Source organism: Python bivittatus, unplaced genomic scaffold (genome assembly GCF_059951505.1).
Source record: "Python bivittatus isolate LINGU-HERP-01145 unplaced genomic scaffold, Pbiv_v1 ctg000570_np1212, whole genome shotgun sequence".
Lineage (NCBI taxonomy): Eukaryota > Metazoa > Chordata > Lepidosauria > Squamata > Pythonidae > Python > Python bivittatus.
Window position 1 is genome coordinate 17,264,637 of NW_028277097.1, and position 14,505 is coordinate 17,279,141.

General features: G+C 41.0%; 1 protein-coding gene across 1 annotated transcript in view; it reads left to right on the plus strand.

Annotated features, from left to right (window-relative positions):
• Window positions 1-14,505, plus strand: part of LOXHD1 (lipoxygenase homology PLAT domains 1) — a 149,729-nt gene that overhangs the window by 24,784 nt on the left and 110,440 nt on the right. Inside the window, exons 7-12 of the mRNA XM_088152998.1 lie at window positions 296-444; window positions 1,463-1,586; window positions 6,473-6,723; window positions 7,376-7,511; window positions 10,606-10,766; window positions 12,467-12,553. Coding sequence (XP_088009124.1) covers window positions 296-444; window positions 1,463-1,586; window positions 6,473-6,723; window positions 7,376-7,511; window positions 10,606-10,766; window positions 12,467-12,553 — 908 coding nt within the window. The remainder of the gene's footprint in view (window positions 1-295; window positions 445-1,462; window positions 1,587-6,472; window positions 6,724-7,375; window positions 7,512-10,605; window positions 10,767-12,466; window positions 12,554-14,505) is intronic.

Below are 14,505 nucleotides of genomic sequence, written 5' to 3' on the forward strand. Positions count from 1 at the left end.
CTGGCCTATGAATATGCTGATATTTGTTAATTTGATTTACATTCTACCTTCTCTTCAGGAGCAAAAGCTGGCCTTCCTAGCATTCCCTCTTCCTATTTTTTTTCTACAACATGAACTCTGTGTGGTGAACTGGGCTGAGGGTGAATGACTGGCTCAAGTCATCAATGAAATTTGTGGTTGAGGGTGGACTAGAATCTACTGTTGGGACTCCTGGTCCAACACCTCAAACAACACATCTCACAGTCTCTCCCTCTCTTTCCTCATTTGTTTATCTTTGATTATGTCTGTTACCTAGGAGAGCGCAGGTTGGACAACGACAAGGACAATTTTGAGAAAGGGGCAGAAGACAAGTTCACCCTTGATGCCCCCAATCTGGGAAGACTCAGGAAAATCACCATCGGGCATAATAACAAGGGAAGCTCGGCTGGATGGTTCCTTGCTAAGGTTTGCTATAAGTTATTAATTAATTAATTAGGTCACCAAATCAGAAAGACTTAATTAGGTTTACCTTAACTCTGTTGAAATGATCAGAATGCAAGGTTCTCCATTCCTTACAAGCCTCTGTGCCCTTCCTGAGGATTAAGTCAAGCCATGAAATCAAAATAACCCTGGAGTGGCAGGACCACAGTTTGAGGCTTCGATTCTTTCAAGTATGCTTCTGTGGGGACTTGGGATAAGGGGAAAGAGAGGTCCTTTAAAGCACACATTTGACTCCTTAAGTACCCAAATGAGAAACTGCTTACTGTTGGGGGGTGGTTAGCAATTTTAAGGGGTGAGATGGATGCAAAAATTAAGATATCCATTTGGGTCCTTAGAAAACAACAACAACTACCCTCAACACATGAAAACACTGTGGGTGGGGCTCTGAGTGAAATGTACTTATGGGGCACATGTTTGGTGTTGGAGACTGAAGCATTCTGTTTGTGCATGTGGGTGTTTCTGAAACTGGGAATCTGACGGAGCAAGGATTAGTAGAGCAGGTTGGATAATTCTAAAGAGGGGAGATTTATTTATAGGAAATGCATTATACTGATAGGCAAAGCTTAGCACCTAGTTAACTATACCCTACCAGGAGGAGAATTGGAGAGTTTGTGTTCCATATCTGTGTGCCTGAGAAGAAAGGCAGAAGACATTAACTCAGATTAGCAGTCTCTAATCTAATAATAATAGGCAGAATAATAGACAAAGTGGGGACACCGAGCAAATCCTTAATACTCTATCTACTCCCAACTGCCCCTTTATGGTCAGTAGGTCATGAGGTGTTGAAAAGTCAGGGTCATTGGATTTAGACCTCGAACCCTTCAAACAATGTTGAACTGATCTCTTTCTTTGGTAAGAAGGACAATGTTCTCAATGAATACCTGCAGGTAAAAATCCACTGTGTGTGCTCCAAAATCAATCCAGATGCAGATGGTTCAACAGCATCTCACCTTGCTGATGAGATGTTCTGCTCTGACCCTAGGTTATCATTGAAGACATTGGCAACAAGTCAGTGTATGAATTCCCATGCAACCGTTGGTTTGCGCTGGATGAAGATGACGGCAAAATCCAGCGAGACATTCTTGTGGGAGGAACAGAGGCAACTGGTAAATGTGTTTGAAGCTGCAAGTGATGAAGCCAAGACAGGCGAGGATGAACTTGGGTTAAAAATGGAACCTTCTGGCACAGGGAATGATGTGCTTGCTTTGAAAAATTGCAGGTTCCAAAGCTGTAGCATGCTTCTCAGCCATGTGATAGAAGTGGGGAATGATCTCCCTCTCAGGATGGAGGTCTATCCCCTTCAGCAAGGAATTCTTCCCTTTTCTATATGATGGGGAGAAAATTCAGGACCTCTGCTACTACAAGTGGGTATGGCCTTCCATTCTCTATTTCTGACATATTCTTTCTTTTTCATTTCCCCACATCCACCACCACCATGTAGCAGACTGGTACAAATTGCTGTGGCCAAAGATCTGAATCACATGCAACCACGATGCCTACCATGATGTCTGAGAATTAAGGAAATTATCACTCCAATTACATCAGGAGGAGATGTGATACAATAAGCACAGGCATAGATTGCTTAATTATAGTTTATTGAACAGACCACAGTTGGATGGGTCTGCACAGTACACTCAATGTTAAGCCTTGTTTTACAAAATTCAGGGCTAGGTTCATACAAGACTTTAAGGCCCAAGCAAGCAGACCATATTTTGCCTTAATGAGATGTGTGAACCTAACTACACATTTGCTAATTTTACATGCAGTACTAAGCTATGGTTTAGCATAAGAATGAACTGCAGCAAACCTTGGGCTTAGCTGTTTCATCTCTGTGGCTATGTGATCAAAAACTGCTTCCAATTTAGCATTATCCTAAGCAGTATTGAGTCTTAATGCTGAGTATTGATAAAAAGAACCCAGTTTTGTAAACTAGTTTAAAATTGGCTTGTCTCCACTAAACATCATTAAGACCAACTGATGTTTCTCCAGATGTGGCCACACATCATCCTATATTTCCTTACTTCAAAGTTGTAATGGGAGAGGAGTGAGAAAGGAAAATGCACAAGCCCTAAGGGAAGCTAATTTGTGGTTATAACACTGAAAGTGAGTACTTACTAGAAATAAAAAGGCGGGGTATTAATTAAATTAAAAAAAAATAACATTGTATCCACACTATTAATGAACTCTTACAAAATCTAGAGCTGAGATAAATCTTCAGAAGGCAACACTGTGAAGATTCTTATAAAACTGCTGGAGCACACTAGACAACAATCAAGAAAAAAAAAAATACCACTTCTGGACACTGATTTTGTTTTCTCTAAATATTTCTGAGGACTATACCTGAGCATTGTGAAATTAAGATGAACTTTAGATCTGGCTTCCCAGATCTCTAAGAGCCAAGCTGGACTGATTGATAGATTTTAAAGAAGCTGTTGGGGCACCATCATCAGCCCCATGTCCTGCTTCAGCCCTAGCAACTTCCAAGCATGGAATGCTTGAGCATGAAGGGGCATTTCAGCCACAGAATCACACCCCTTGCTCAGTGCAGGTTAAAGCACCCGAGACAGATGGCCATCCAGCTTCCACTAGCAACCTACTCCTGGTTCTGCCTAATTATGAAAGAAGAGAGGGCAAACGAAGGAGCTTTATGAAGAATGTGACTAAGAATATCTTAGTCTAATGTGAAGTGAAACTTCAGCCCATGTAATTAGTTTATAGTTCATGGTGCCTAGTGAACCCAGAAAATTGGGTTGAATGATGGTTCAAGTAACCTTGAGTAAGTACATTGTGCAAATATAGCCATAGAGAACTGACTGACCTGGTTCGCACAGAATGCTGAGTCATAGTGGCTGGTTTTGCACATAATACTAAATCAGAAAGTTTGTGCCAGAATCTCCTTGCCATGTCTCAGAAGTGTTTTTTCCCCTTTATCAAAGAGGCTTCGGCTTTCCTAACACTTTTTCATGCTGCATTTATACAACATCTTTCACCTGATTGCTTTAATAACTTTTTCTTTGGGTTCACACAATAAACTGAACCCAAAACTAAGAAAATGGGTTGGCTTCGCACAACGCACGAAGTTGCAAAACAAAACGAAAGACGAAACAAAAAACAAAACAAACCACTGAGGTTAACACTAAGCCAGCTTAGCACGTTGTGGAAAGGCAGCTGCTGGGTCTTTACCCAGTCTGGTTAAGGTGTTACAGTGCTTGAGAACGTGTTTTGAATCTCTCCTGATGACGGTTGTGGAGCTTCCCTTATCATGGGAAAAGTGCTAGCGCTGGTGTTTCCATTGCACATCTTTCCTTCACTTTGAAGTTTGAAGCGGCCCAAATCTCCCAGATTGAAAACAAAAAACAAAACAAAAATCCTGAGAGAAGGTCCTTCTTGATGTCTTCTTTTGAGGTTTAACTGAATCAGAGGAATCCAAGGAGGTGCAGACTGTTGGAGGGACAGTTGCACACGAGGGACAGGGCATCCACACTTACCATTTGGCCAACTCTTAACTCTCGCCACCCATGAGAATTGCATAGATATTTTCTTCTCCTTTCCAGGAAATGCCAAAAGCAAATGATCTTCCATCCAATTAAAAGAATACCAATAGAGGTAAAAAATGCAGGAGATTGTTTAGGGTTTTGTTTTGTTGGCTTATCATCAGGCTCGGCCATTATATCTTGCAAGTCAGACTCTAAGGGGCGAACTCAGGCCCTTCTACTCCATCTAAGTTGCAAACCAGGAGTTGTCATTTCAAAAGCATCCCTGGGCTCTTCCAGGGAACTCTGCTCCAAAGCACACCAGTGCACTACTGGGCTACCCAGAATCCCCTGCTCCCTGGGGAAGGAAACAGAGGGGAATGCAGGACTCTGTTCTCAGCTCTGAGGCATCTGGGCAAACAGCATGCATGCTGGGAAGCTGAGCACAATCCAGGATTTCTGCCAGGGGAATCACAGCCTCCATTGGCGTGAGCTGCCCTTTTGAAACAGCTCAATTATTTATCTCAGCAATTATTTCTGGGGAAAAACTAACAGTCACTTTATGCATCAGAATTTTGGCTGGGAACCAGGGGTGTCTTCATTCTCTGACTCATGGGTGTTCTCCTACTGTGCAAACCCCAACACTGGTTGTTCCTGCCTATTATCTAGTTTAACTAGAGAGCCCCAACGAACAAATGCTATATCACTTTTCTAGAAAATAAGACATGTCCTCTCCCTGCTGACCTCAGTAGAACCTTCCTAAGATGCTTTATGAAGCCAGGCCATGATTATTAACATAAACATATGTGCCTGTATCTGTTCAGTCTCCTTCTCTGATAGCCAAACTCACTGGACTTCTATTCAGACCTTGCTCCTTTTCAGATGACTGTCGTAGTTGCTATCCATGTTGAAAGATGCCTGCTGAAGCTTAAATTATATACAATTTAATAAGATGAAATCTCTGCTGAATGAACAGTGCACCACAGGCAGCCTTGTAACAGCCGAAGTCCCTGCAAGGACAAGTTGGTAGTATGTGTTTTACTTTACTTAACTTTAGTGAGTTGTTAAAGGAAGAGACAATTGCTATGGTGATCTCCTGAGTTTTACTGCAAATCTGTGCTAACATCTAAGCAGCATTGGCTGGTAGCCAGGGATTGTCTGGTTTTGAATCATGAGTTTTGACTGCAGTGGCACCATGCAGGAAGAGCACCTTTGGCCCGCCTCCTTCTGTTCACATACCTAATGCTAAGAATATTGAAACTTAACAGTTGCTCTTGTATCACATTTTTAGATGCATAATCTGGGTGATTTATTTCACTGGTATAACGTATTATATTTGCAGGCAAGCAAATTGGGCATTTGTTGAATTGGCAAGATGTTGCAAGTTTTTCTGCAAATAGAAAAGAAGTTGTAAGTGAAGATAAGCTGACTGTACTGCTTGGTTCAGTTGCTGAGTAGGCTATCCTACGACAGCAGGTACCACCTGAAGTCACATACCACACCCTTGTCTGTTCTCTGTCTCTAGATTTGTTCCCTGACAGGTTTTCTTTTAAAAAATAGCTACACAACAGATAGAAATTTAATACAAGTCACCTTTCCTTGGCCTCTTTGCAGCTATCCACTGACACCCACAAACGTAGACATTTGGCGTATTAATGCAAATACTCACACAGTAGCGTACAAAGTGATCAAAATTCTTTAAAATCAAGTACAGGTAGTCCCCAGTTTAAGACGAGTTCCGTTCCCAAGGTCTGTCCTTAAGTCGAATTTGTACGTGAGCCCGAACAGTATTATGTGTAAGTAGTATTGTGTAATGAACTCGAACCATTGTGGATTTAACTTGAATCACTGTGGATTTAACTCAAATATTGCTATAATGGGTTCCGTTCTTAACTATGGGTTGTCTGTCACCTGTTGTTCTTAATCCAGGGACTACCTGTGCGAGTATTATGATCACTTCCTGTTATTGAGTAGTTTCCCCCTTTTGTTATGTTAAAAATCCAGATTGTGCCCGTGCTTCACGAAATGGATACTGAAGAAGGATTAGGCCTCTGTTGGCTTCTGATTATTCCTGAAACTCAAGCATCATGTCTTAAATACCAGCTGCTGGGGAGAGACAGTGGAAGATGATCTCCCCAACCTGCTCATAAGTTTCTCAGATGCAGGGGATGAGCCCTTATGCATGAATGTTGGACGAGCTGGATTACGAGACCAGGATTCCTAGGCTGAGATGTAGCGTATAGGGCTACAAGTTATGGATCCTTGGTATATGCAGTGACAGCTGCATGTCAGCTGATGAAGCTATTAATATGAGTAGTGTGTGTGTGTGTGCATGCATAAGAGAGAGACTGCAATTACTCCACCTGAGCCCATAACCCTAGGCTTGGTTATAACTAGATAGTTGAACATTGAATACCTAGTACAGTGGAAAGAGTAATTGGAAAACATGTCATTAGTAAGGGCATTGTGGCAACTGCACTTTGCATTCTGTTCATCTGACTCACCTCCCACCCTCCCAGGTATTGTTTACAATGTGGCAGTGGTCACTGGCGACGTCAGAGGAGCAGGCACCAATTCCAAGATCCATATTGTCATGCATGGCTCCAAAGGGCTAAAAAACAGTGGGAAGATTTTTCTGGAAGGTGGGAAGTTCGAACGGAGCAGGACCGACCTTTTTAATATTGAGATTGCTGCTCTCCTTAGCCCCTTAAGCCGCGTCTCCATTGGGCATGATAATGCTGGCATCAGCTGTGGCTGGTATTGTGAGAAGGTAAGGACATGTCCTAAGATGCTGCTGAACAGCTGTTCAAGCTTTTTTTATCCCACTGGCAATCTGATCAGGGTGACCTAGAACAGTTTATAAAAAACCCCAAAGCTCTGATTTCAGTTATGATGCCATTGGGTTAATTGGTCAATATAAGGCAATAATGTATTCCACAATTCTGCTTTTACCTAATACATGTCATATGATATTCAGCGTTGTGCACAGATCAGCAATGTGTCCATTTCATTAAGCTCTTGGCTGTTCTGCAGTCTCAAAGAAAAAGACAACCAGCCATTTTCGTGCAACCTTAGCATTAATAACATTGAGGGGAAAAGTCTCCTGTTTTTAGACTATTCCATGAAAGAGAATCTGCTTTTGAAATTTCTTCCAAAGAGCATGTCTGAGAAAGTCCCACTGGTTTATGGATCTCTCTCTCTCTCTCTCTCTGCCTTCTGCCTTTCTCTTGCTTCAAAACTTTGCCCAATGTAGGCATGTCCATCAGCAAGCTGTGTACCCCTCCTATATCTTCCCCAATCCTGTCCTTCACAGATATTTTGGGATTACAGCATGCATTTGGAGGGCATCAGGTGGGGCAAAATGTATAGGCCAAGTTGAATATGAATTAACTGGAGCTGCTCATTTCATCTCCCTTTGCCAGGTGGTGGTGTATTGCCCATTTACTGGTATCGAACAGACATTCCCTTGTGGGAAGTGGTTGGATGAGAATGAAGCTGAAGGTCTGGTGGAACGGGAACTCTACGAAATGGTCTCACTGCGCCAGAAAAGACTGAAAAGTAAATGCACCAGAAAGCAAAGTTTGCTTTCCATTTCTGTGTAAATAAATGCTCTGCTCTTAGGTAGCATTTGTACAGGTCACAGTTCTTTTTTACTAGGATGTGTAGACCAGTGTAGGTCCAATCCATCTTGCTATCTGCTGGGGGTACAGAATTAGACTCTGGCAGATTTATATCGGGGTTTTAAAATAGGGTTTTCCTAAAGCTACTTCCCTTTTGCAGCTCTTCTTCGAATGAATGTCCAAACTCTGCACAAAGGGAACTCATCTTCTGAGGAGAGGGTCACGCTACAGTAACCATGGGGTTTTGCTTTCTGCGAAAATCTGGAAAAAGCCAAGAGCCCAGAACATCTTTGTACACTGTCAAAAATAAGTTGGACCCCCCTGCCCCCCCCGGGAAGGATGAATGTTAACTATAGCTTATTCTAGCTATTGTTTCTCTTACTATGGATCTCCTGGGAGCAAAACATCTAAATCTGCTCCCAGCAAGTTTCATGTTTTTTTTTTTTTTGACACCCATTCCTTTCAGAGGAATGAAACATTTATTCATCTATTTACTTTTACATTTTGTTAAAGATTCCATCTGTCCAGAACAACTTTGTATTATAGGAGCTCTAATCTCCTACTTACTTCTGTAGTTCTACTGAAAGAACATTGTTGTCTCTTACAGTAAGAAGATAACAGTTGAGGGCTTCAGGTTGTGTTCCACAGAAAGACATTTCTGTGCCGGATTCAGAACTGGAACCTGGGAAATGGGGAAGATGCTGTAGCCTCTCATCTTCCCTTGATCATATTAGTGCGACGAATACTTTAAAAATTGGCTAAGGCACTACTCAAGAGGTCTCAGGGGTGAGAAGTTTGTTCCATTTAAGAAACAATTCCATGGAAAGCTAGCTTGTTACAGTAAACATTCCTCGGGGTTAGAACCACTTTATCTCTAATGTGCAGTTCACTCAGAGAAAGCGTTTATGACCTTTAAACTGCCATCCCTGATTGCAATTGACAATGCAATTCCTGTTTGGCTGCTGCGTCTTAAATGGGCAGCAGAGAGTGTCCTTGAATAGGTGGCGACTTTTAGCTATACCAAAGTCACCATACATTGGATAACTTCTCACCCTTCTGTTTAACTTGGCAGGTATATTTTGGTATTATCATTCCGCAAGACCTTTGAACCAAGATCTTAGGACAAAGTTTCTTGGGTTAACCCATTTTGAATCATGTATCTCCTGTAAGGTAGCTTAAGCTGAGTTCTAGTTCTCACTGACGTGGCAAAAGTGAGAGTTGTAGCTCTAGCTGCATAAATTCTCTGTACTTTTTATGTTGTTGACTGTAAAGGGCATTAGGAACAGAGATAGGAAGCAAGAGACCCCTCTTCATTCTTCTTTGTTTGTGCTTTGGTTTCCTCGGACAGATACTGTTAGATTCTCCCCTTCAATCTGCTTTCTGTAGAAAGATTAGGGGGCTTCATTTTTCTTCCCATAGATGTGCTCTGCTAGACATGGGCCCCAGTGAATGAACTGGAGAGTTTCAATTAGGGTTATCTCAAGCATTTCCCATCAGTTAAAATCTGTTCCCTTCCCTTCAGACTGGAGACAGATGTCCAGGACAAAAGGATTCTATGTACCAAAATACAGGGAGAGAAGTTGTAGCTTGGTGCCTAACCTAATCTTCTGGCTGACATTTAGGAGCAGATATATCTGTTGAAATGCAGATAGCTTTATACAGTGGAAAGAATGCATGGGGAGAGAAACACTAACATTATAACTTATATAAGTTATATATAACTTTTATAAGAAAATATCCTTGAGGCTCATCCTTGCATGAAAGAAAAATAAAGATAAGCTTTATTTAGGAAACAACAACAACAATAACACATTACAATTCCTGGAAACAGCAGAACAGAAGAGAAAGAACTGGAGAAAATCACAGAATATAAAGACCTGCAAATAAAAGTAGAATGACTATGGCAAAAGAAAGCAAAGATAGTACAATAGTAATAGGCACTTTGTGTGCAATCCCAAAACATCTGGAGCACCACTTGAACACTATCAGCAATGACAGAATCACCATCAGTCAACTGCAAAAGGCAGCTTTACTTGGAATAGCTTATAGTACATCCTGCAACAATACCTTAACACCATCAAACCATCAAACAACATCTGCCTCTCCCAGGTCCTTGGAAAGGACTGAATAGGTGGATAAAAATGCCAAATCCAGTCTAAACATCTGGTTGACTGGGCGACCAACCACCACCACCACCACCACCACCATCAACTTTATTAAATTTACATGCCACCCAACTCCTAGCAACAGGGAAAGCTTAAGTATGTCTGCAGCTAAGGGCACCTAGTGCGTTCTCCTCCATTATGGAGAGACAGTGAGTCAGGTTAAGTACCTGAATTGCACAGGTCAGAGACAGAAGAAAACTGAATTGAAAGAAGAAGGAAGCGATGAATGCCATGAGAATAACTGTCTAACCAACAGGAGGCATGTTACATGGAGACATGAAAAGTAAGTTTTTTAGATGAGGAAAGGAGGTAAAAGTACAGAGTCCCTCAGCTAACTATCACTACATTTATCACCCTAATGGTCAATAGGTTTATAAATGCAGAAAGCCAGTCCATGCAAAAAGGAATTCCATCATCATCATCATCATCATCATCATCATCATCATCATCATCATCATCATCATCATCATCATCACCATCATCATCTCTACGGAGGAATTTTCTAATATGTCAGCTCCCGTTTGCAGTGACTCTGACCAGACAGAGATTATCCCAAGAGAATATCATGCTGAACAAAAATTTAAACGAGGATGCCTGATCCAGATTCCCAGTGTGTGATCCATGTCACAAAACTGCATGGGAACAAGTACCTTGACCCCAATTGTTCTTGTGATTTTAATTATTGAACTGGAATAGCTGTTCATATTACTGTGAGTACAATCAGGTTAATGTAAGGATTCTCAATTTGTTTTCAGTTTCTTTTTTATTTTGGTCATTTAAAAAAAAACATTTAATTTAAAAATTGATTTTAATGTAATTTGGTAATTAATGTAAAATCAACATTCATTTTTAATGTATTTTTGATAGAAAATCCTTGGTCGCTGTGGATATGGACAAGTGACATTAAAGGTGCAGGAACAGATGCTCCCATCTTCCTCCAGGTTTATGGTGACAAAGGAAAATCTGATGAAATGAAATTAGATAATAACTCAGATAACTTTGAAGCTGGACAAACTGACAAATTCATGGTATAGTTTCTTGTACTCTATCTGTGCTCCAAGCCCAGTGGGAAGTGTTTGTTTGTTTATTTATTTATTTACTGCTACATTGCATGGAGATGGGGCCAAATGCTTGTTCTTCCTTTGACGTAAGGGCCAAGTTGGACGGCATGGAAGAATAGGTCTTTGTTGTTAATGCAAAAATATTTCATAGCCCTTAGAAAAAGAGGAAAAAGAGCAAATTGTTGGAATGGCCGGAGATGTTATTGACGTTTGTACTACTTTGGCTTTGAATATAAAACACAGGGATCTGATTCATGCATAATGCCAAACTCTGATGTGGGTTGTTGCTTTTTGGTTTAGGGAATCCATCTATTAGGATTTATCATTATGTGAGAACCAGGCCACTGTTGCTTCTTCAACAAACAATGGCTTAACATTTCCTGGCTCGGTATTATATGGAAATACAGCCTACAGTTGCTTTGAACAGGAAATAACTGATCAAGGAGTCCTTTTCCAGGAGCTGTCAGTATTAATGTCCTCCTTCCTCTCTTTTCACTTGTCCATCAGCAGAGTAAAGGAAGAACGCTTCTATGCTTCCTTCCTTTCCCTTTTAGGGCCCAGAGTGTTGCTTTTCTCAGTAACTCTGCGAAATGTATTTTCCCACTTCTTAAGATACGGGCTAATAGACCTTGTCCAAGGGAAGAAGGAGGCATAGTCCTATTTCTCAAATCTTTCTTCCGGCAAAAGTAATTGCTAAATAGGGCTTTAATTATTAAATAGCCTGGGCTACAGTTTAGCAGAAATTTGGCTGTATTAATATCAGCATTAACTATATCTGATCTCTTACCATATGTGAAGCATTTGCAAGATGTCTTTCTTCCTTGACCCACATAAAATAGATGCATTCATGCTTTTCCTACATCATGAAATGTGACTTTGAATTTATATTTAAGGACTTTGGAATTTAAAACTGTATGTAGCTTGTAGAAAATCACTTTTTCATAAATTTATAATCAAGATATGGGGGGGGGGGAACTCTCCCTCAACTCAAAGAACAAAATAGAAGCTGCCTGAATTCCCCCAGGTTTGAAACCCAAACGCTTAGATAAGGACGTATCATTTTGGATGCAGGTGGTGAAATGTTCACAGGCCACATATGGGTACCCTGACCCATTTTTGCAGCCTCCAAGTGCTTCTTGGAAACTTAACCTCTCTATTTTGTGTTTTAAAAAAAATTAAAATTCCTCTTTACTTTGGTGTTGTTGCTGTATAGCCCTTGGAGGGAGAAAAAGTTTACCCACCCCAATGTATGCAGTGCTGTGCATTTGACTCTTAGGTAGATTTTTTGGTGCCGTAATCAATGACTCTGAAATCCCTTTGCTCTATGCCAATACCGAGCACTCAACAATGCCCAAAATGACATCAATAAGTGGTGCCTACAGATGTCCACATTTTTTAAAAAACTAAAATTAAAATTAATGTGCAAAATTTCACAAGAGAGCTGTATCTCACAGGATCCCTACATTCTCTCATAACCTTTAGCGAGATTTGGGCCCCTCTTACTTTTTAATAAATAATAGATTTATTATTTAATGTCATAAAAGTACACTGATTGATGGATTGATTAATTGATGGAAAATGGCTTCATTTTCCTGGTCCTGCGCAGGCTTCCTGCGCCTGTCCTAGAAACAGGTTACCACAGATAAGTTTTATGCTTGTTTCTACAGATTGAGCTCCCGGATCTGGGTACCTTATTCAAAGTTCGGATATGGCATGAGAAGCGCAGTCCTTTCTCTGGGTGGCATCTCAACAAGGTGAGAAGAAAATGGGCTGGGCTGTTTTGAGAGTAAGCCATACTAACAGCTACACAAATGCATTTCTAATAGCTTTTTATGAGCTCACAGCTGAAGCTAACACAGACCCAGGGTGATCTCCAGCAAAGACTACTCTCAAGACCTTTTTCTGTTTTGAAATACCTGGTGTGTCATTCCTAAGCTTGATTACCCATTCTGAGCCATGGGATGGACATACCCGCCCATTTCTGGACATTGCATTTTAAAAAGTAGCCAGAGAAATGGGAACCAATGTCAGCAAGAACAGCAAAAGTGATCAGGAGATTGCAAAATAAGTCCTACATGGAGATAGTGTAGGATCTGGGGAGAAAAGAAGATGGAGGGGAGATACGATACCTAAAGATGTAGAACGCTCAAGACATGTACTCTGTTGTATCAGAGTGCAGGACGTGTGGACATTCCTGCCTTGGTGTAGCAGGGCTGAGCTCATAGGGTGAAGGCTGGAGGTCTCAGACCTCTGTCCCACAAGTCTTCTGCTTCCCACACCTTCATCCTCCTTCCTGCCTTGGTGTAGCATTCAGTAGTGTATTATTGATTATTACAAGGGCTGCTCTGTGCTTCAGTCAAGCAAATCTATTTGGTACCTACTATGGCTACCACCTTTCTTCCTGGGGGAATGCCTTTATCTGACATCCTCCCCCTAATTCTGGTATGTGAGACAGACCCCACAACACCTTTTTGCTTTCTGGCAAAACGTAGGAAAATGATGGGAAGAAAAAGAAAGGAAAAGAAATTCTATGACACCACCTTCTGGCCCTTGCTTTGTGTATAGGACTAGGCCAATCAGTCCCTCCCCTGCTTTGGGGAGTTATACTAAGAGCAGAAGTTATAATTTAGAAGAATCACTTCTTTAAGATAAGAAAAAAATAAAGTATAAACCTTTTTTGTAGTCACATGTAAAAACAATACATAGAGAGGAAAATGGAAACACAGTGCTGCCAAAATCACAAGGAACGTCTTCCACAGAAAAATGCTGTAAAAGTTATAAGATTCTGAGGAAATCACAGGATGGTACTGGTTTCCTGATATTGTAGAAGCCATTATAGCGGAAGGAGATGCCACTTTGCATGAAACTTACGTGGGCTGAGCATGTATAGAGGCAATAATAATTAGAGAGAAAAAATTAACCTTTAGCATACACGGAACAAAAGAATAAAAACTTAGTGGAATACTTAGCTTGCATTTTCCTGTTTCTGTAAAGAATAGACAAGCCCCAGAAGAGAAATCATATCAGTACCAATTCTTCCTGGAATCTCCTCTAGATCTTCTAAGGATTCCAGTCAGTTAATTCAGAGGCATTTTTCCCTGACTTGATTCTAGGTCAGCTTCTCTTTTCCTCAGAGATCTTTTGGGGGGGGTGTAAGTTTTTTTTTTCCTTCAGAAGGGGAAGGACTGGGGGACTCTGACTCAGGATATGTATATGCTGCTGATTTGAAATGAGTGAATGGGGATTGCATCTGCAAATCGGTAAATAAGAAAGGGGTGGGGGAGCCTGTCTGCCCATTCACTAGAACATGGAACAATAGTCAAGTTATAAGAAGGCAAAAAATCTGGTTGAAGTTAAAAAAAATGGTAGTGGTGAAAGCCACTCAATGATGGAGAAAACAGCTGAGTGAGGTGGTGAGGTCGCTTCCATTGAATGTGTTCATCCATCTCTTGTGGATGCTTTAATCTGGATTCCTATACTGAACAAGGAGTTGGGTTTGCTTTTACTTTATTTATTTTATTTTATTTGGCTTACACATAGTGCCAGTCATTGATTGACTCTCCCTCTTCCAGCTCTAGAATTCTAAGGATGCCAGTTTCAACCATTCACCCATGGTATAATTCTCATCATATTAGTCTTAGTTTACTGTTGCCTTTACCTCTGAGGAAAGGATGATGCTTAACTGTAAGACTCCTCTTTCCTCTCT